General features: G+C 31.6%; 2 protein-coding genes across 2 annotated transcripts in view; both read left to right on the plus strand.

Moving 5' to 3' along the window:
- Window positions 1–25,067, plus strand: part of LOC134718336 (uncharacterized) — a 184,466-nt gene that overhangs the window by 21,412 nt on the left and 137,987 nt on the right. The gene's annotated exons all lie outside the window — the stretch shown is intronic.
- On the plus strand, window positions 401–24,555 carry LOC134719262 (probable serine/threonine-protein kinase roco6). Its single transcript, XM_063582266.1, has 9 exons — window positions 401–427; window positions 1,020–1,100; window positions 11,075–11,150; window positions 11,654–11,911; window positions 13,069–13,506; window positions 15,611–15,750; window positions 18,609–19,802; window positions 23,112–23,595; window positions 24,512–24,555. The coding sequence occupies exons 1-9, from the start codon at window positions 401–403 to the stop codon at window positions 24,553–24,555; spliced, it is 2,742 nt and encodes a 913-aa protein (XP_063438336.1).

The following is a 25,067-nucleotide window of genomic DNA, read 5'->3' on the forward strand; positions in this document are numbered from 1 at the left end:
CAAGAAAAGTGACACTCCACAGTAACATAATATGTTAGCCTTTTAATTGTGTGTCATAGTGGTTGTCAATGAAGCACATTATAGAATAATGATATTATTATTCATGTGAATCGAACACAAAGCACGAAAATGATACTCTGCAGTAACATGTGTCAGCCTTTTACTCATGTGTCATAGTGGTTGTCATAAAGCTAGTAGTAGAATAATAATACTCTCATTGTCAATGTGAATCGAACAAAAATCACGAATAATAACACTCCACAGTAACATATGTAAACTTTTTACTCATGTGTCATAGTTGTAAATAAAGCACTTACTAGAATAATATTACTGTCATTGTCAATGTGAATCAAACAAAAATCACGTGAGTAAAGAAACAATCCCAGCTGTATTTTGCAGAATGTATTTTAATATAACAGTTGTACCAGTAATATGAGATTTTTCATATGTTCCAAATATGTAGAGTTAGTAAAATCCCTTACACTCTGTTGTTACTTATTACAAGTTAATGACACAGCCAAAATTAAGTGTAGTTTCCAGACAGATTGTTGAATTATCATAAAGATAGATTGATTTCTCGTATTTTTTTTGGTTTTAATGTGATATTTTACATACTGCAATAATTTCTTTAACAGTAAAATCTCAAATACTATTCATTGATTTCTTTATAATGTTACTTCATATTTGTTGTTGGTTTAGGTTCACTGTTCTTTATGTCAAGTATAAATAAGACTATTCTGCATTGTATAAATAAAATTGATGCAACAGTTACCTATTACTTTATTGCATTATACATGTTATAAAGGTAACATTAGTGCAATAATTTACCTATTATTTATCGTTTTGAATTATACAGGTAACATTAATGCAACAATTACCTATTATTTATCGTTTTACATTGTACATGTTGTATAGGTAAAATTTATTCAACAGTTACCTATTATTTACTGTTTTACAGTTTTTGAAATAAAAAATATATATGTGTATAATTAATGAAAGATTATTTGATTGTATTTCAGGGTAAGACTCCTTATGATCTGGTAACAACATCAGTGTATTGTTCTGAAGAGAAGAAGAAAGAAGTGATAGACTTCCTTAAGGTAAATAGTCTTGTCTTACTTTAAAAGATATTTACAGATTATGAGAGACAAAACAGACTTGGTACAAAGAAATTACAATAAAGTAGTTGCCAATAGTTTTCAATGTCATTGTAGTATTTATGTCAGTTAACAATGTAAGTTGACAATTCCAAGCTTGTTGCCTTATATACATGTTGGCAAATATATGTGAAAGACAAATGTTTGAAATCTGTATTCTCATCTGATGGATGTCTCTTATTTTTTGTGTCATCAGCTTGGTATCTCCTAGGTACATACATCACATCATCTCCTTGTATGTGTCATCAGCTCGCTATCTCCGAGATATATACATCTCATCATGTCCTTGTATGTGTCATCAGCTTGGTATCTCCTAGGTATATACATCACATCATGTCCTTGTACGTGTCATCAGCTTGCTATCTCCTAGGTATATACATCAGATCATCTCCTTTTATGTGTCAACAGCTTGGAATCTCCTAGGTATATACATCAGATCATCTCCTTTTATGTGTCACCAGCTTGCTATCTCCTAGGTATATATATCACATCTTCTCCTTTTATGTGTCATCAGCTCGCTATCTCCTAGGTATATACATTACATCATGTCCTTGTATGTGTCATCAGCTTGGTATCTCCTAGGTATATACATCACATCATCTCCGTTTATGTGTCAACAGCTTGGTATCTCCTAGGTATATACATCACATCTTCTCCTTTTATGTGTCATCAGCTGGCTATCTCCTAGGTATATACATCACAGCATGTCCTTGTATGAGTCATCAGCTTGGTATCTCCTTGGTATATACATCACATCATCTCCTTTTATGTGTCATCAGCATGGTATCTCTAGGTATATACATCACATCATCTCCTTTTATGTGTCATCAGCTTGGTAACTCCTAGGTATATACATCACATCATCTCCTTTTATGTGTCATTAGATCGCTGTCTCCTAGGTATATACATCACATCATCTCCTTTTATGTGTCATCAGCGTGGTATCTCCTAGGTATATACATCACATCATCTCCTTTTTTGTGTCATCAGCTCGCTGTCTCCTAGGTATATACATCACATCATGTCCTTGTATGTGTCATCAGCTTGACATCTCCTAGGTATATACATCACATCATCTCCTTTTATGTGTCATCAGCGTGGTATCTCCTAGGTATATACATCCCATCATGTCCTTGTACGTGTCATCAGCTTGGTATCTCCTAGCTATATACATTGCATCATGTCCTTGTATGTGTCATCAGCATGGTATCTCTAGGTATATACATCACATCATCTCCTTTTATGTGTCATCAGTGTGGTATCTCCTAGGTATATACATCCCATCATCTCCTTTTATGTGTCATCAGTGTGGTATCTCCTAGGTATATACATCACATCATGTCCTTTTATGTGTCATCAGCTCGCTATTTCCTAGGTATATACATCACATCATGTCCTTTTATGTGTCATCAGCTTGCTATCTCCTAGGTATATACATCACATCATGTCCTTGTATGTGTCATCAGCTTGGTATCTCCTAGGTATATACATCCCATCATCTCCTTGTATGTGTCATCAGCTCGCTATTTCCTAGGTATATACATCACATTATCTCCTTTTATGTGTCATCAGTGTGGTATCTCCTAGGTATATACATCACATCATGTTCTTGTATGTGTCATCAGCTCGCTATTTCCTAGGTATATACATCCCATCATCTCCTTTTATGTGTCATCAGTGTGGTATCTCCTAGGTATATACATCACATCATGTCCTTGTATGTGTCATCAGCTCGCTATTTCCTAGGTATATACATCACATCATCTCCTTTTATGTGTCATCAGCTTGGTATCTCCTAGGTATATACATCACATCATCTCCTTTTATGTGTCATCAGCTCGCTATCTCCTAGGTATATACATCACATCATGTCCTTGTATGTGTCATCAGCTTGATATCTCCTAGGTATATACATCACATCATCTCCTTTTATGTGTCATCAGTGTGGTATCTCCTAGGTATATACATCACATCATCTCCTTTTTCGTGTCATCAGCTTGCTATCTCCTATGTATATACATCACATCATGTCCTTGTATGTGTCATCAGCTCGCTATTTCCTAGGTATATACATCCCATCATCTCCTTTTATGTGTCATCAGTGTGGTATCTCCTAGGTATATACATCACATCATGTCCTTGTATGTGTCATCAGCTCGCTATTTCCTAGGTATATACATCACATCATCTCCTTTTATGTGTCATCAGCTTGGTATCTCCTAAGTATATACATCACATCATGTCCTTGTATGTGTCATCAGCTCGCTATTTCCTAGGTAAATACATCACATTATCTCCTTTTATGTGTCATCAGCTTGGTATCTCCTAGGTATATACATCACATCATCTCCTTTTATGTGTCATCAGCTTGGTATCTCCTAGGTATATACATCACATCATCTCCTTTTATGTATATATAATGCATACCTCTGTGCGGAAAGCTTGATTTACATGTTTATGCAAATATGTAATAATCATATATTAAAAGAAAAAGCACATCTTTACAAAATATTAAGTATGCTGTCAACCTGTGTATAGATTTTAAACCTTTCAGTATGTAGCGGGGAGACAAAGCCACCTACATAGATAAAACCTCTATGAAATTAGTAAACTCAGTAACGTTAACTGTCCTGCACAACCTTTTTAAATTACATACAAAACAAATCAATCAAATCATCATTAAATAAGCAGTGTGAGATATGTCAGACCACCAATTCACTCACTCCAATTTATAATGTAAAGTTCTATATTAAAGTAGTCCTTCCCTAAAAAATATATAGTGCTTTTGATGTCATTGTTTACTTGACTTTTGTCGCAGAAAGCTCGACATATGGATAGTGATCCGGCGGCGGCGGTGGCGTTAGCTAACTTCTTTAAAGCTTTATATTTTAGAAGGTGGAAGACCTGGATGCTTCATACTTTGTATATGGATGCCTCATGTTACAAAGTTTCAGTCAGTCACATGTCAAATGTCCTTGACCTCTTTTTCATGGTTCAGTGACTACTTGAAAAAAGTTAAGACTTTTTGTAATGCTTATTTCTCTCTTATTATACGTAATAGGATAACTATATTTGGTATATGCGTCCCTTGCAAGGTCCTCATGCCCGTTAGACAGTTTTCACTTGACCTCATTTCATGGATCAGTGAACAAGGTTAAGTTTGTGGCGGAATCCTTTAATATCTTTAATCAAATACCTAACAGTTATTTACCAGTATGTACAGTTAATAAATACCCCATTAGAATAATCCGTCTTTTTCTTTCTAGTTCAACTGATAATACTTCTATACTTCTGTTACTACTATTTTTACAATGAAAATTATCCATAAAAACCCTTAACTTATATACTAAAATCATAAGAACATTCTAAATCTAGAACAAACTATAATTAACTAGAGAAATGATAAATAATCTATTTTTAGTAACAGGGTAAATTCCGGAATTTCCCAACACTTTCTTAAACATAAATATACACAATTACTTTCACTATCCATCTAGAATATTCTAGCATGATTCATTTACTATAATTAAAATAACAATGTAATATTAGTGATTACATAAACAGTGTCAAATAAAAGTCCAATGTCTTTATAATTGCGTACTATTCGCAACAAAGTGGTCAAGTCCATAGCTCAGATACTATAAGCAATAGGTCTAGTATATTCGGTGTATGAATGGACTGTAAGGTGTCCATGTCCAACTGTCAGGTGCCATCTTGACCTTGACAGCATTTTCATGGTTCAGTGGTTATAGTTAAGTTTTTGTGTTTTTTTGTCTGTTTTTCTTATACTGTATGCAATAGGTCTACTTTATTTGGTGTATGGAATGATTGTAAGGTGACATGTCTAGCTGGCAGGTGTCATCTGACCTTGATCTCAATTTCATGTTTTTTTTGTTTTTGACTTTTTTTCTAATACTATATGCAATAGGTCAACTATTTTTGGTGTATGGAAATATTTTATGATCTGTATGTCAGTCGCACAGGTTTTATTTGACCTTGACCTAATTTCACGGTTCATTGCTCAGTGTTAAGTTTTTGTGTATTGGTCTGTTTTTCTTAAACTAAAGCAATATGTGAATTATATTTGTTGTATGAAAGAATTGATAGCTGTACATGCCTGCCTGGCATGGTTCATCTGACCTTTACCTCATTTTCGGGGTTCATTGGTTGATGTTTAGTTTTCTTGGTTAATGTTAAGTTTATGTGACTATCAACATAATATCAATGATTAGTAAAGAAGGCGAGACATTTCAGCGTGTACACTCTTGTTAGACATAATTTACTTGCTCATGAGTTCGCATTAAAAATTTAGGATTAATGTGCTCCATACTATATTTATTTAAGATTTCCAGAAAAATCAGGGGCTATGTTTAATAGTTACCTTCTGACCGTTGGTATTTTACTACAAGTAAAAAACATTAAACCTGGATTAAAAATTGGCAGATAGAAAGGTGATACATGTACATTTTAGGATATACCTGCTTTGTATGAAGTTATGCTTAGGTAAAAAATTAAGAAAGCTGTGACAATTGAAAAATGAAAAATTTGTTGGAATAGGTAGGGATTTTGAATTGGTGGTCTGACACTTTTAAAGCAAGAAACTGTGAATCACAAAAATCAGAAAACAATTTTTTAGCTCACCTGGCCTAAAAAGCCGAGTGAGCTTTTCTCATCACTTGGCGTCCGTTGTCTGTCGTCTGTCGTCCGTCGTCGTCGTCGTCCGTCATCGTTAACTTTTACAAAAATCGTCTACTCTGAAACTACTGAACCAAATTTAACCAAAATTGGCCACAATCATCATTAGGATATATAGTTTAAAAAATGTGACTGATGACCTCGCCTACCAACTAAATTGGCCGACATGGCTAAAAATAGAACATATGGGTAAAATGCAAATTTTGTCTATTATTTTTTGAAATGTTATAAATAGAGAAAATCTGAAAGGAACAAAAATGTTCAGAATGATGAGCATTACCAATTGTTCATATACAGTTGGGTGCAGACCAAGCATTACATAAAGTAAACGCAAGTTAACGCCGCGTGCACATATTTCGTTAGTTAACTTCAAATTTCCCGTTTACAAGTAAACGCCCGTTTACTTAAATTACGTTAACGCGGTCGAAATGGAAATTGCTAACGTCTACCCGAGTAAACGGGCGTTTACTTTGTTTCCGTTTAGTCAGTAGTAAACGGGCGTTTACTTCAAAATTCGTTAACTTTATTTTTACGTGCACTTAAAAGTAAACGGGCGTTTACTACAGATTTTAAAAGTGTATTTTTACGTGCACTTAAAAGTAAACGCGCGTTTACTTTTTGCGTTAACTGATTGGATTAATTTATAAATACACTTCAAGTTCATTTGTACATTTATTTCATAAAAACGACCTTTAGTCTTTGTATTTTACGTATATGTGTTTTAAACCAGAACAATTCATAAACTCTTTTAATTCGAATATTAATTTTATTCAATTACACACAATCAGTTCCATTAAGTCCATTATTTTACTGATTAGCTATACTTTCTTTTCAAAATTTACATGTACAAATATCTATACGGAAAGAAAGGTTATCCGAGACATCGGGAAAATATTTTTATATGATGGGATATAAACAAGGTTTACGTTGTTTCTTTCCCCATTTTTAATTGTCTCTTTGAAGTCTATAACTCGGTTCATTTAATATATAATTTTTAATCGAAATTCCCCTCGTTTGTCTTGGATTAACATGATTTCAGCTTCTGTTTTGACAAATTATCAAACGTAAATTTTACGGGGATGTTTATAAAGTGTAACATAAGTATGTCCGTCATTTGTACATTTCCGTCAATTTAAATGTTCAAATATTGCGATCCTTTACATGGGTATATAACTCATTTACTATTCAGCTATAAAGAGTGCCAATATGGTCTGTGTTGGTTGTTGGACAAATATTTTTATAATACGAGTCAGTCGTATGAAAACTACTGAAATTTGTTTCAATTCAATATTTTGAATAAAAAAGAACATGGTGGAACTCTAAATTGACATGATTGATGGGAACACATTTTTTTAGTCATAATATTCAAATATTGCTACCTTCCAGTTTTATATAATACAATCAATCCTCAAATGAAAATATAACTCATTTACTATGCAGCTATATAGATTTACATAATAAAAAAGTGCTAATATGGTCAGTTATGGTTGTTGCGGACAAACAATTTTATAATATGAGTCAGTCTGAGGTATGAAAACTACTGAATTTTGTTTACGATTCAACATTTTGAAGAAAAAAAAGGACATGCTGGCATTTTAAATTGATGGGAACAAAATGTTTTGGTAATAATATTCAAATATTGCTACCTTTTATATTATACAATCAATTCTTACATGAAAATATAACTCATTTACTATGTGACTATATAGATTTACATAATAAAATGCTAATATGGTCAGTTTTGGTTGTTGCAAAACAAATAATTTCATAATACGAGTCAGTCTGAGGTATGAAAACTACTTTAATTGGTTTAGGATTCAATAATTGGTATAAAAAAGTACATGCTGGCACTCTAAATTGATGCGAACCTTTTTTTTCGTCATAATATTCAAATATTGCTATCTTTTATATTGTACTATCAATTCTAACATGAAAATATAACTCATTTACTATGTGACTATATAGATTTACATATTAAAATGCCAATATAATCAGTTTTGGTGGTTGCAGACAAATAATTTTATTATATGAGTCAGTCTGAGGTATGAAAACTACTGAATTTTGTTAACGATTCAATATTTTGAATAAAAAAAGGACATGCTGTCACTCTAAATTGATGTGAACAAAATTTATTAGTCATGATATTTAAATATTGCTACCTATTTTATTATACAATCAATCCTTACATGAAAATAGTACTCATTTACTATGCCACTATATAGATTTACATACTAAAATGCTTATATGGTCAGTTTTGGTTGTTGTGGACAAATAATTTTATTATATGAGTAAGTCTGAGCCCAGTGAGGTATGTAAACTACTGAATTTTATTTACGATTCAATATTTTGAATAAAAAAGGACATGCTGACACTCTAAATTGATGCGAACAAAATTTTTTAGTCATAATATTCAAATATGGCTAACTATTTTAGTATACAATCAATCCTTACATGAATATATAACTCATTTACTATGCTGCTATATAGATTTACATAATAGAATGTTTATATTGTCAGTTTTGGTTGTTGCATACAAATAATTTTATAAAACCAGTCAGTCTGAGGTATGAAAACCACTGAAATTTGTTTATGATTCAATATATTGAATAAAAAAGGACATGCTGGCACTTTAAATTGATGCGAGTAAAATGTTTTAGTCATAATATTCAAATATTGCTACCTATTTTATTATACAATCAATCCTTACATGAAAATATAACTCATTTACTATGCCGCTATATAGATTTACATAATAGAATGTTCATATGGTCAGTTTTGGTTTTTGCGGACAAATAATTTTATTTTATGAGTCAGTCTGAGGTATGAAAACTACTGAATTTTGTTTTCGATTCAATTTTTTACATCAAAAAAGAACATGCTGGCACTCTAAATTGATGCGAACAAAATTTTTTAGTGATAATATTCAAATATTGCTACCTATTTTACTATACAATCAATCCTTACAAGAAAATATAACTCATTTACTATGCCGCTATATAGATTTACATGATAAAATGCTTAATATATGGTCATTTTTGGTTGTTGCGGACAAATAATTTTATTATATGAGTCAGTCTGAGATATGAAAACTATTGAATTTTGTTTACGATTCAATATTTTGAATACAAAAAGTACATGCTGGCACTCTAAATTGATGCAAACAAAATTTTTTAGTCATACTATTCAAATATTAGTACCTTTATTATTATACAATAAATCCTTACAAGAAAATATAACTCATTTACTATGCAGCTATATAGATTTATATAATAAAATGCTTATATAGTCAGTTTTGAGTGTTGCGGACAAATAATTTTATAATACGAGTCAGTCTGAGGTATGAAAACTACTGAAATTTGTTTACGATTCAATATTTTGAATACAAAAAGGATTTGCTGGCACTCTAAATTGATGCAAACAAAATTTTTTAGTCATAATATTCAGATATAGCTACCTATTTTATTATACAATCAATCCTTACATGAAAATATAACTCATTTACTATGCAGCTATATAGATTTACATAATAAAATGCTTATATGGTCAGTTTTGAGTGTTGCGGACAAATAATTTTATAATACAAGTCAGTCTGAGGTATGAAAACTACTGAAATTTGTTTACGATTCAATATATTGAATAAAAAAAAGACATGCTAACACTCTAAATCGATACGAGTAAATTTTTTTAATCTTAATATTCAAATACTGCTATCTTTTTCATTATACAATCAATTCTTACATGAAAATATAACTCCTTTACTATGCGGCTATATAGATTTATATAATGAAATGCTTATAAAATGGTCAGTTTTGAGTTGCGGACAAATAATTTTATTATATGAGTCGGTCTAAGGTAAAAAACTATTGAATTTTGTTTGCGATTCAATATTTTGAATAAAAAAAGGACATGCTGTCACTCTAAATTGATGCAAGCAAAATTTTTTTGTCATAATATTCAAATATTGCTTCCTTTTTTATTATACAATCAATCTTTATATCAAAATATAACTCATTTTGTATGCGGGCTATATAGATTTACTTAATAAATTGCTTATATGGTCAGTTTTGGTTGTTTCGAACAAATAATTATATATTAATTATATATTACGAGTTAGTCTGATGTATGAAAAACTGAATTTTGTTTACTACTCAATATTTTAAATACAAAGAGGTCATGGCCGTCAGGCTGGTACAAAAATTGCTGTCAATTGTATTATATGGTCAATTATGGCATAAAAATATAACTGAACTACTTCTATATAGAATAAGATAACTTGTTAAGAGGTAAATATTGTCAGTTTTGGTTAATGATATCAAATAATTTTGTTTTACGAGTCACTCTGTCTAGGATGAGAAAACTGTTTATTTTTGGTGAGGATTAAATTACATGTATTTGAATAAACATACTTAAACTATTATTTGCGAAGAACAAGAAATTAACTATAATTATTGTTCAATTGAATACAAATGTGTGACATTTTTAAATAACTTTAATCGTCAATATGTCAAGCAGAAATGACCAGTTGGTCAATTGATTTTGATGTTCCTTATCATTTCATATTTTAGGTCAGTGTATTCAGGTTACGAAGACAAACTGCGTTAACGGGCGTTTACTACAAACAGTAAACGCGCGTTTACTTATTACGAAAATAGAAGACGCCCATTTTTCCACGTTAACGCGGAGGTAAACGGGAAAGTAAACGCCCGTTTACTCTTTACAAAATTAGAAGACGCGCCGTTTTTGCGTTAACGCGGAGGTAAACGCGAAAGTAAACGCCCGTTTACTTTTAATGTCTACTGCAATTTCGGAGTTAACGCACAGTTAACGCGGCGTTTACATGAAGTGCACGCGAGTAAACGTCGCGTTAACTTTTTCGGCCCGTCTACATGTAATGCTTGGTCTGCACCCAACTGTACATCAAAACTGTTAGACATATTCTTATAGGAGTTATTGCCCATAAATGACAAATTGTACCATTTTGTTTCATTTGTGCCAATTATCATGAAAACTATGATATTTAGAGAGAAACATTTTTTTTCCGTTATGCCTTATATGATTTAAATTATAATAGATAAATAAACACTTTAAATCACACAAATGATCAGCAAGGCAAGATCTATTTAAAAGTCAAATTTTGTCTCTATAGTTTATAGTAGACTGTCACTCTTCATACATGTAGGAGTGATTGCTCTTAAATAAGGATTTTGTTTACCTTTTTGTAGACTGTCATGTCAAAGACATCCCCAGAAGTAACTCCTGACACCCATTTACAGGAACCTGCAGCACCAGTAGTTGAAGGTAATCTAATGTTAATTATTCAGATACCACTGAAATGATTTATAATTACCTGTTTCTAATATACAGAAACATTGATATCTGCTTATAATGTTATAATGAAAAGTGATGAAAAAAAAACAACAATTTGATGGGAAAAGTGAAGTAGGCTTTTGATGAAGATTGATTGATTACAGATCACCATGATCACATTAACTTTAAAATCATTCTCATCTAATTATTCTTTCCTCAACCTGCTGAATATATTTTGGATAATCATTTTTACTAGTTCCTCCTACAAGGCATGTGACGTCAAAATCATTCTTACTAGTTGCTGTCACAAGGCATGTGACGTCAAAATACTCATAAAGGCAACAGTAGGATACCGCTGTTCGAAATTCATAAATCGATTGAGAAGGCCCTAATATGAACTGTATGTCTCAGACCTAATATGTAGAAATCGGTAGACGAGTATGACCTCTTACTAATGACTTTTTAGGATAAACATTTATTTATTTACATTTCAGACAGCAAAATACCAGAACAAATAAAAAAGATGGATCATGAGTCGATTGCCATTTATCTGAACGCCCTTGAATCGGGTTCAGAAAGAAGACGGGATATAAATTTAATAATTGTTGGAAAAAAATCTGTTGGAAAGACTTCCTTAGTACGACGACTGTTCGGGGAGGAGTTACAAAGTGTAAAAAGCACAAATGGTATAGAAATTCATCGGCGGAGATGTAAAATAAATCTAAGTAACTGGGAATGGAATAAGGTGTTAGGTAAATATGCGATTTTTTTCTCACTCCAATTTTACATGTTTTATTTATTGCAAAGTTATCATAGAAAAACTAAAACATAGTAAACATAATTTTAATTTTTTCTGTGTATGCTGTTTTTATGTATTTACTCTTTTTTTTATTTTTCAATTCTTGGAAACACATTTTTGCTAGACCCTAGTATGAACCGTATGTCTCAGACCTAATATGAATATTCAATATGTAATTAATGGAATTAAAGATAGACATGTTGGATAATTTAAACTAAAATACAGACTAATGATCTCTACTACATTAACGCAAAATATTTTTTTTCGCAAAAATTACTTTGCTTATGTAAACTTATCCTCACAGCCGTTTTATTATATGTAAAAATGTTAATTTTTTTTTTAATTAAACTGTTTCCCAGTGTTCTCTTTCATACTTGAGACTTAAAATGCTGTGTAATTAGGATTTTTTTAAATAAATTTTTAGTGCCTGCATTTCATGTTTATATGATCTTCAACGTTTTATTAAAAATTGTTCTCAAGAATACAATCCAATCAGCGCAAAAAAAAATAAATGAAAATATGTAATCAGATGGATGTCTAATCCGATGGATGTCTAATCCGTTGAATGTCTAATCCGATGAATGTCTAATCAGATGGATGTATAATCAGATGGATGTCTAATCAGATGGATGTCTAATCAGATGGATATCTAATCAGATGGATGTCTAGATTAAGTGTTGTATATGGCAATTTAATACTTTAGCAAATACTTTATGTCTACTGTAATTTCATTATTTCAATAACTGCAATAGTTTTTACTGTAAAGGTTTTATATGAAAATAAAATGTTATTGATATCTATATTTTTTAAATGCAGATACCCTTATTCGTTTGATGTGTTTGAGCTTTGATTTTGCCATTTGAATACGGACTTTCCGTTTTGAATTTTCCTCAGAGTTTGGTATTTTTGTTAATTTACTTTTTTCTTGATAATGAATGACCTGTTGCCTTAACAGATTATTGTTTTATGTGTTAAGTTTCTAAGAAAGGGTTGGACGTGGTTTTCTTTATTGTTTCTTTATTGTATAACATATGAAATCGGTGAAGTTTAATCATAACTTCCATATGTTTCTTCTATACTATGAACATTTTTTACTATTTGTTTTTGTAGATACAAGATTAGTGAAAGAAACAAGTATCAACAATAGAATATTGCAGTCAATTGTCAAAGAGTTGCATCAAGATAAAGAAAAACCAAAGCATGACATATTAGAGATATCTTCATCAGATCAGATATCAACAGATGATAATAAGGGCACAATCACCAAAAATATTGAACATGACGAAGAACCTCAACCCAAAATGAATTATCAGTTTGCTTATCCGGAGATTACAGAATCGCCGTTGTCTAAACTTGCAAAGGATGAGCTGTTAAGTATAATCGGATCTGCTGTAGACTTACAAGACGAAGATGGCTATGCAAATTTAACAGTGTGGGATTTTGCTGGTGACATTGAGTATTACAACACACATCAAACGTTTTTGAATTCAGAAGCAATTTTTCTTGTCGTAGCAAATTTACATGACATAGATGACACATTATCCTACGGTTTGTAAAGTCAAGATATAATTATACTAAACATAGATACCAATTATTCTTGATGTTCAGTTCATATAGAAACAATGAAACTAAACATTTAAGACAGCAAATTTTAATACGTGGCTATTTTTTTAATGATTTTTATTATTTGCTCTAAACGACACTACTTTTCGTGTTTCATTTAAGATAGCCATTTGCTATCTTCACTTGCATTTAGAAATTGACAATGAGGATCGGATGAAAACAAAAGTTTGTGACAAAAGAGATGACTTAGCTTCCCAATTGTTCTTTCATTTTCTATGTAGCAACATTCTAGCAGTGTCTTCCCATGAAGTATATATCTCCAAATTGATACAATATTCTAGGACTTGTATTTCCTATCAAGATGTCCTTATAAGAAAGTTGCTGCTCACACAAAAGCTATCAAACCAAGTGTCAAAGAGGTGCAGTTGAAATTATTCCTTCTAAAAATTTACAGACGCCATCAATAGTTGGTTTAGCGTCATTGAATATCTGTTTAAACGATGATGACGAATATGTCCCAAAAGTCGTAACTACAATCCTGCCACTTTTTGCCTACCGAATTATACTTATCACCAGGTTTTTAGATACACGAACAACACGACGTGTGCACATGGAGAGTAGAATCTTCCGTGAGTGTATGAAATCATCCCCGGTTTTTGGTTGGGTTTTCTGTTGCTCAGTCTTAAGTTCTCTACGTTGTGTTTTGAATATTTTTGATTGTCGTTTTAGTCTTTGGCGTTCTTTGTCATGTCTTTGTCAGTTTATTTTCGTCTTATGATTATAAATGTTCCTTTTATATCTTTCCCCTCTCTTTTACACGTAAAATCGTGTAATATACTTGTAGCTAACCTGTTTTATATCTTGCTTAAAAAGATATCACCACAAACGTTGATTTCTTTTTATCTCATACAAACATCCTTTGTTATACGACCGTAAATAGTTTGTGTTGTCCGAGACATTTTGTTTCCAAACAATAGCTTACATATTAGTGATTGGATCTTGATGAAATGTTACCACAAGGTTTCATATAAAACATGAAGGTTGGGATTGATTTTTGGGGCAATGGTCTGAACTGTTATGAATAACGGAACAAAAACAAAACTTTTCTAATACAAATGTATAAATTATTCATTTCTTGACCATATTCAATGGGATTTAATTCAAAAGGTAAATGTAACCGTGTCTTTATATTTTGGATTTTTTGCCCCGTGTTTAAATTGATCCACATTAAGGACCTATGGGTCCAAATTAAATTTAGTTTGATTTTAGCAACATTTGAATTCAATGGTGTTTTTTAATATGCTTAATCTAACTATGCAGAACTTCATGGTAGGTTTGTTTATAATTTTGGAAAAACAAATTTTTTAGAAAGCTTTATACATATGTGTCAAATATTTAATCAGAATCCAAATTCAGATCTGTATCAAGCTTGCATGAATGAAGTGTCGATTTTCGCCCAAACTGTTTAGGGTTCGACCTCTTCGCTCATATCAAGCTGCGCCCCGCAATGCGTTTTATTAATGTATAGCGTTTTGCTTCCTGTACATGAAAAATTTATGGACTCCATCATTAAATTGGCTTTATTACCACAGATTACCATAGACATGTTCCATTTGTAGTTACCAGAATATCGTTCTATTTACGTCGACTCTGACCTTCAAGTGAGACTTATATCCAAATTTGTACCTACCACAAATAACAAGACGGGTGCTGAATGTGATATAGGATCTGCGTACCCTTCTTGAGCACCTCGATTCAACCCCGATTTATGCAAGGTTCATTTAGTTCTCTAGATTGTGTTCTATATAATGTTGTGCATACTTTTGTCTATTCTTTGGGTTTTTTTATCTGCCCGATCGTTATCGCTTTCTTTTTGATTGATGAATTTTGATTTGTCCTTGTGTAACTTTCGCCTCTTTTTAAACACTGATTTAAATAGTTATATTTTTTACTTGCAATATTATAACAGTCTGCAGGATAAATCATTATATATATTTTTTTATTGAATGAAGTAATTATATTCTTCAGACACATTTCAAGTGCAGTCATCCACCGAAATATTTAAATATCAATTTGTCTTTCATCACAGGCACATTCAATTTCTGGATGGATACAATACATTGTTATGGAAGCATAAATGACAAAACTGAAGCTCTATTGCTCGAAGGAGCTCACAACCTTCTAGATCCACCAGTTATTGCAATTGGTACACACAAGGACAAATTTCAGGTATTTAAATCAAAGTAAAAATGGAGTAGACATGTTAATTTAGTCTCTGTTTATAAAAATTTGACGACTGAATTTGCACCTTTGAAAATATTTAGGTAATGTTAACTTGTGTTCGTATAAAAATGGTATTCTAGTTAAGTTTAGACTATGGACATTGGTTATACTTCACCAATGTATCGGATCTAAAAGATACGATGAGATCAAGTTTGCCACGACGTCTTACACGTCTAACTGTTTGTTTATGAATCGCTGATGCAATGTTACGTTAGAGCGCAGTTTAAATAGAAACTAGGGAAATTGTTTCAGTCTAGATTGTATAATATCTATTTCATTTTACTGTACGAATATGTACCTTTGTCATATTGATAACAATGTATATCTTTTTCTGTCATGACAGTCATGCTCGTCAATGCTGATTGTCGTTTTAATACGACCGCAACAATTGAAAAATTTTGGTCATATATTGGTATCACGTTGGCGTCGTTGTCGTCCGAAGACTTTTGGTTTTCGCACTATAACTTTAGTTTAAGTGAATAGAAATCTATGAAATTTAAACACAAGGTTTATGACCACAAAGGGAAGGTTTGGATTGATTATGGAAGTTTTGGTCCCAACAGTTTTGGAATAAGGGGCCAAAAGGGCCCAAATAAGCATTTTCTTGGTTTTCGCACTATAACTTTAGTTTAAATAGAAATCTATGAAATTTTGACACAAGGTTTATGACCACAAAGGAAGGTTGGGATTGATTTTGGGAGTTTTGGTTCCAACTGTTAAGTAATTAGGGGCCAAAGGGCCCAAATAAGCATTATTCTTGGTTTTCGAACGAAAACTTTGGTATAAGTAAATAGAAATTAATGAAATTTAAACACAAGGTTTATGAACACAAAAGTAAGGTAAGGTAAGGGCTTTGTTCATTGTTGAAGGCCGTACGGTTACCTATAGTTGCCATTTTAGTCTTTTATGGATAGTTGTCTAATTGGCAATAAAACCACATCTTCTTTTCTTATAAGGATTGATTTTGGGAGATCCCAACAGTTAAGGAATTGGGGGCAAAAATAGTGAAAACTTTTGTTTGATAAGATTGTGTGGAAGTGTAGTATAGAGAGTGAAAAAGGCAAAACTGGCAACCAAATCAACAGGACCACCAAAAGCACGTAACACTCTAAAATGGTCAATTCCACTGTTTTCATATGATATTACAAAAAATAATGAAATGTTCTTTGATAATAGTTAAGGAACTCGTTAAAAGCACACAAAGATTAGTAGTAGATCACTTACAAGAGGCCGAAATGAAACGATATTTACCGTTTTTTTTGTAGTCTAGGTAACCAATACATAGTGGGAACCTTCAAATGTCTCGAGGAGGCCTTAAGCTGTGCTGTGGTAGTGACATAGTTATTTAGTATATGACTCTTTTTGGAGCGTACGGCCTTGAATGAAGTTGAAGGCAAATTTCATTCTTAATGACTTCCGTGTAGTATTTACTTCATACCACCACCACATTGCTGGATGCTTTTTCGACTAATATGTACACAAAACGCTTTGATAGACCTTAAATTTTGTTTTTAGTACAAGAAAAGGGGCGTATTACTTACTCTTTTATTTATTTAAAATAAAAAATCGAAGGGTGATTTGCGTATATCAATGAATATAAACAATATTCATACATTTATTTAAATCAAGTGACTTTTTGTAAGATTTCTTCCGTTTTCAACATTTTTTTAAATAGGATTAAAGAGCATCTTTAATAGCCTGAGAACACTGTTCTCAATTGATTTTCGACCGTGGACGATATTTTGGTTCTTTTGTCAGAAAATTTATAACCTCACGGTCTAGAACGATGTTGGATTCATGACCATAGGAACCATATCTAAACTTCGATGAGTCATAGTCTATATTTGAATGAATGGTCTTCTGTTATGTAGTAGCTTCCGGAGACGTTTCAATCACTCGATATTACCTTTAAAATTTTTAGAGAACTGTGATCCAAATATTTCATTTAAACTCTAAAGTTTCTATTGTCTATAAATTGACACATAGTAAAGAAAACTAGTGTTTTACAAGTCAATAATATTGCAAATAAATTGACATTTAATAAGAAAAAAAAATGTATCAGCTTTGTATTAGTAGTTTTAGTCTCTAGTCTAACTCTAAAGACTTTTTTTACGGATGTTACCATTTTAGTTTCCTTTGGTATTGACAGGTTTATCAACATTTCCTTATTTGTCAAAATTATGATTATTCAAGTCACTAGACAGAAAGGATTTATGTTCACCATCAAATTGATTTTTACAATTACTATATATACGCTTTTTTCTCTTTGCATGTGTTTTTGTCTGCTAATTTCAATAAGTAGTGATGTATCACTCATTCTTAATTTTGTCAACTTACGTTCTTAAATAGTAACAAACTTTTTGCCCCAGTGTTCGATTCTTTATGAATATAAAAAATAAAAACTATCATTAAAAAACCCAACAGTATACAGAACACAATGGTCATAAGAAAATTAAAACTGAGCAACATAAACCCCTCTGAAAAACAGGGATTATTCTCAGATGCCCTGTGTGTGTTAACAGATGAAAAACCCGTACCATATAGCCGGCTTAAAAAAACATCCCGATTGGAAACATGAAACAATTCAATTCGAAAAATAACAGTCTAAATTATATCATAACAATTTACGAAAGCCAGAGTATTTATACATCCGTTCTAGAAAAACATCACAGAAAAGTACAGATATGAGAATAGTAATAGTTACCGACAGCCAAAATCATCTCATAAGAAATCATGTATCTAAGACTTTTTAAGTTAAATGATAATGAAATAATACAATATCACTGTTTTTATGTTTGCGAAAGGACGAAGAACAATGCAGAAAACGTCTCGAATCCTACACTGATAAAATATTTAAAGATTCCAAGCTTCACCTGAGATCAATTCACCTGATATCCAACACAGAGGATGAAGAAGATGCTTTTGGAAAATTGAGAAATAAGATATTTGCCACAGCAAAGAGTAGCGCAAATTGGAATCGAGAATACCCTGTTAAATTTATTCAGATGGAAAAAGCCATCAACTCTGAACTTACGATCGGAAAACAAATAATTTCTTTTGAAAAAGTAAAAGAACTTGGTGAGAAAATACCACTTCCGATAACTGATGACAAGGAGCTTCATCTCTTTCTCAGATATCAACATGAAATTGGTAACGTGATATTTTTTGAAGACATTCCGTCATACATCATACTTGATCCCCAATGGTTAGCAAATGCCTTTACATGCATTGTTACAGCCCAGCAGTTTCAACTAGAATTACCACACTTACAATGGGACAACTTCAAACAAACAGGAAAGATGGATCCTAAGCTATTGGAAGAAATATTCAATAAACAATCAGCAGACATGAGGATTCATAAAGAGCATATACTGGAAGTAATCGAAAAGTTTGACATTATCATCTATCCATTGCTACTGACGGAAAGTGGAAATGTACAAAGGGAGCATAGTTTTTTTTACGTTCCATGCATGCTTGAAACATTGAAAAATAAGGATATTGATGTATTGTTTAACGTTCCAAAGGCTAACAAATCTACATGTTTGTGTTTTGTCTTTAGTTTTTTACCGCCGTATCTAATCAGCAATCTGATTGTCTCTTGTCTACGAGAATATCCTCTAGCAGTGGTAAAGGGCGAGATAGGTCTCTTCAAGGATTGTTGTGTATTCAATATTGACAGAACTGGCTGTGCAAAATTTGTATTAGCAAAGAGTAGTCATATGATTCAGCTGCAAGTATGGCAATGGGATGAAGTAGATACAGAGGTTAACCAAGCTGTTTTAAAAATTGTCGAAAGAGAAATCAACAGAATTATCAACACGCGATACAAGTTGAAAACGGTATCTTTCGAGAAAAAATGGAAGTGTGAGACTACCAGTTTCTCCTTTGACACAGGATTCCATGAATTTGATCAAGTACATGATGAGAAAAAATATTATTGCGAAGAACATGCGACAACTCATAAATATAAAGACTATTGGTCTGGTGAGAAATCAAAGGTAATGTTTCTATTTGTTTTAGATTATTTTCATTTAGTGGGCATATATTAGTGACACGATGAAATCCAATTATTGTTATTTTTATTTTTATTCCTTTGATGTGTACTTGTTGCTAATGTCAGTATCAGTGTGGGATGGTTGTGATAAAGATAACCGTATTTGGTCCATTCGCAATTGATATGCACGACTGTACCACGTAAGGATCTACTATCAGTTCCATTCACAAAATCGCGCGTGATTTTGTTTTCTTCACAGAAATGAACGTGTTGTTTTGTAAATTAAACGCTTGTCATTTTGTATCAGAAAAGATAGATAAGTTTTTAAGATCGACTTTGTCTAATAAGTTATCAAAAGTACCAGGATTATAATTCAGTACGCCAGACGCGCGTTTCGTCTACCTAAGACTCATCAGTGACGTTTATGTCAAACTATTTATAAAGCCAAACAAGTACAAAGTTGAAGAGCATTAAGGATCCAAAATTCCAAAATGTTGTGCCAAATATGACTAAGGTAATCTATGCCTGGGATAAGAAAATCCTTAGAAAACAGATCCGTGTTACAAACTAAACTGAGGTAAACACATCAACTATAAGAGAAAAAGAACGAAACTTTTGTTTTACAGGAAATGTACGCAAAACCCGACCAACTTCAAACATTTGCGTATCCACACTATAACTTATAATTTAAAGATTACCTAACCGTCTTCCGATCAGAGACAGAGTTTTCATTTATAAACTTGAATATTATAAGACTTGTGTTGTTCTTATGTGGCTTTTTTTTCTGTATGTTCAGAAGGATTTGTTCAACCTGTTCATTTACTATTGAGGGTTATAATTCATATTTAGACGCAACACATAAAAAGTGCACACTGGCTACGGTTACTTGGAAATGTAACAATAATAAGAATACTATTGTTACATTGGAGACTAATTGCTGGAATGCAAAGTTGGGTAAGGAACCGGTAAATTCCGAATGTAACAATAATTATTGAGGCTACGATTACATTACGTTATTGCTGAGACTACTATAACACATTATAGTAGTCTCAGGTTATTGTTACATGAAAAACAACAATGTACGCTAGATTTATTAAACTATATATATAGTTGTATTGCTTGATTCTTTCATATGTACTAAATAATACTTGTAATAAATATTATTATTCAACAAATATTGTTTAAATAGTTTTGTGTATTAATGGTTTTGACTACCAAAGACGAAAAATATAGTACAATGGTTCCACTTTTAAGTATTTGACTGCACACCTACTCTTTTTAATGTCAGTATACTTTGAATAATGGATATTCCTATTACCAATGTTGTTTAGGATGAAAAATTTAAAACTTGGTATGCGTTTTAAACGAAACTGAAACTATATCAAGACACAAATTTCATACAGCTATACAATCTCAGTTCTAAAACAAATTGTTACATCACGAAAGCAAAGTTTGATAACTGTAACTTAAATTCTGTATACTTCTGTATGTACATGTATCCATGGAGGACGTAATGTCGTTCATCAAAAATGTGTCAGAGTTAAAAATGCTTTAAAAACCACATACTGGATTTGTAGAAACTGTCATTGTAAATAAAGAAATTAGAGTAAAGTAATTGTATGTAATAAATGTATGTATTGTAAATATAAAATAAATGTATTATTATTTAGTTCATATTACTTGTCCCATCGTACATTGCTGTTTGTCATGTAATAATAACGCAATGTAACCGTAGTCTCAATAATTATTGTTACATTCGTAATTAAGCAGGGTCTTACCCAACCATGCATTCCAGCATTGAGTCACCAATGTAACAATAATATTTTTATTATTGTTACATTTCCCTGTAACCGTAGCCAGTACCTAAAAAGTCACCAAAAAGATATCGCATGAGAGAAGCTAAAAAACTTTTTAGATTTTTTGTTGGACCTTCATATAAAATAAAGGTTGCATTGTTAATATATGAACAGCTTTTTATAGATCAAAGAACAATTTGCGAAAAAAATACAGGTTACCCTAGGGTCTTCATCGATTCATATTTCTGTTCCGGGTTATAAACAAATGACATGACACGAAAAAATGTCACGTAAAGCGAAAGTAAAACAGTTGAGTTATATCTATTTAAATGTGTGAAATCAGAAATGAACTTTCAGATAATTTACAGCCATCCTACAGGCTTCACGCCCACACCTGACACTTTGTTTTAAGTGCCTCCTTATTAAGCATCTTAAGTGCTTTCCTAAAATTAATGTGATCAGCTATAGGATAAATGCTGTATAACGAAAATATCAATGTGATTTTTAAGACAATTATCCATCCTATTTTACTTTTTTATGATCATATCATACTATGCTATATGAAAAATAAAGAAATGTTACTGACCAGTATGTTGCTATTATATTCTGAGTTGTTTTATGTATGTTCAAGGCAGAAGTAATGAAATGCATGTAATAATGCATCTTCAATCAATTAAAAAGAACGCCATGTTTACTTGGTTGCGTTGAATATCATAGCAGCTTGAATAATTCTATGTCCTAAATATCTATCTTTGTCGAACAACATACTACGTAGCTAGCTCATTTAAAAAAAATGCTTGACTGTAAAATTATTGTTGAATGGAAATACTTCTAGTATATCTTTAAGAACATTGTGCTTTGTACAAATCTCGCATGCTTGCAATGATATATATATGTTTCTCTAACTCTATGGAAATATATACCTTTCCGAACCCATTGTATAAAAAAATTTAATCAACGTGTGGTTGCTGGTGATCTCAAAAGATCATTGGATGATTTTAAGGGTCATGACCTTCTTAGCTAACTGAATGAATCAAGATATGATAACAGGTGTTAATGAAATTGACAACTTCGTGCAATGTGAAAGGCACTCGAAGGGGATTTTCGGTTAACAAAAAAAGAAAATGTCTTTTAATCATTAGAGAAACAGATTCTTACATAGTTACTCGTGGATTATCGGATTTATCCATTCTCGATAGTTAAATTATCAATTTGAAAGTCCTCTCCGATAATTTAACTATCTCGATTGGATAAATCCGATAATCCACTGGTATCAATGTAAGAATCTATATATATCTTTTTTTTTAATTTTTAATTATTCAAATAAATTTGACGTAATTTTGAATATTCTGACGTCAACATGAATTGTCTGTCTATCATTAATTCTGTGTTCTATCCTTTTTCACTGTCCCGGTGTATTTACTGCCTTGACCATATTTGTAGGTCTATCTACCTGTTAATAGATGGCAATTATATAGCATTAGTTTGTATCATTACATATTTCATTGATATTATAGGCTCCCGTTAAATTAAGTAGTGAGGAACAGAATTACGTCAGAATGTCAAAGATAGTTCTAGAGGTATTATCAGGCGTTTTATACGATCGCTTATTCTTAGATACAAAGACTGGAGAAATACTTGATCGTAAAAAGTTGGACATAACAGAAATGTGTAAGAAATATTGTGCTTTAAAAATAAACTTTCCAAGTCAAGGCTTTAGGAAAATAGAAAAGGTTGACGAGATTTCTACCATTGAAGATACTATTGGTGACGACATTCAACGAATACGTGTGATCAGAAATGAAATGCAGCATCCTTCTGTCTTTGCATTAGATGACACACGATACCAAACACTAATCACTATAGTTCATGATATGCTAACTAGATTTGACAAGCATAACAATCCAGCAGGTGAATCCTACGTAAAACGATTCGACGAAATCAGGAAAATGGAATTAGAGACACGGAGTTTTGAAGAGATAAAAGAACGAATTAAAGCAGGTAAGTCAAGTGATATCTTTTTCATTTTTGAAGTAAGGGAACAAATCCTAAATCTTGAAAGACAGATAACACCACGCACAAATAGAAATCGATGGAAAAGAGTACAACAGTAAAAAATCACTACACAAAACAGTAAAAACAAAAAAACGTTCCCCTTCGTTCTCGGCTATTGACGTTTAAGTTCGGAAAATGTGAATACAAAAGTTTACAAAGGTAGATAAACTGCAACTTTCAATTAATAAGTCTCGTCAGATGATATAATACTTTTCTAAAACTATTAGAAACATGCCTGCTTTTATTCAGAAAAGAAAAATAGGAATGCAAGTATGCAAAACAAATTATATCAGGCCCGAATTTAGAACACCTAATCATCTGTATGCATGATGTGCTTGTTATTTTTGTGACGTTTTGTATAATATATTAGGCAATGTAGAAAGTGTCCATTACAATACATCCTAATCATAACAAATGTTCTTAAACAGCTATTAAATATATTTAGACTTAAAATGTCAAAGTGAAAACAAATCGATATTTACGACTTGTGTGTTATACCTTGTTGATCTATTTCACATATTTTGAATTATTGTATTGTATCTTTCGACGTAAATATGCTTCAGACATGGATATTATGTATACGATTTAAATGAAGTTCAACATCATTTAGATGCAAACAAAATGTGACAACATCCGGAAAAATCAAACAAATACTTAAACCAAGTCTGCATCATCAATTCAAACTTAAAATGAATAATAATACATACAACAAATCATCTGGATAAATCGAACACAACTAAGTTAGTCTTCATGTTAAGGTAAACGAATGTTGCTCTAATTAAGTACATTATATCATCTCAGTATCGGATGCAAACACGTTTTGCAAATGATTTTTTGACAGAATTTCTTTTAAATGTTTCAGGATTGATAGAAAAGATTCATGCAGTTTTCGATAGTGTGTATTGATGACAAATTTGATTTCCTACACTTTTACAGATGAATAAGTAAATAAAAGTAAAAAAAGTTTCAATAAAAAAACCAAAGTCCAATGTATAGCCAGTCATTAAAAAATAAGAGTAAATGTTGTTTGTATAGATATATACATAGTATACATGATTGTAATTTTATTTAGATAGACCTGTAAACTATATTTACATACACACTATATATTTGTAAATATCATATATCAGCTCATAATTCAAGCATACAAATTAACAAGCAGATGTTATAGTGTTGATAAAATAATAGACTATGTACTAATTGTAAAATTAACGCTATTAAAGATGAATACCATTTTATACTTGAATATCAAATATATTTTTAATGAAATCCCAGAAAAGTAAATTAAACAGAAATCCATCTGTATACCAACTTCTCAAGTTGTTGTCTGTCAGAAATATTAGTGACTTATATAATGTAGGTATGTTTTATTACATACTCGATAAAATTATGTTCACAGCATATTTGAAACCTTCACG

Source organism: Mytilus trossulus, chromosome 5 (assembly GCF_036588685.1).
Source record: "Mytilus trossulus isolate FHL-02 chromosome 5, PNRI_Mtr1.1.1.hap1, whole genome shotgun sequence".
In the NCBI taxonomy this organism is placed as follows: Eukaryota; Metazoa; Mollusca; class Bivalvia; order Mytilida; family Mytilidae; genus Mytilus; species Mytilus trossulus.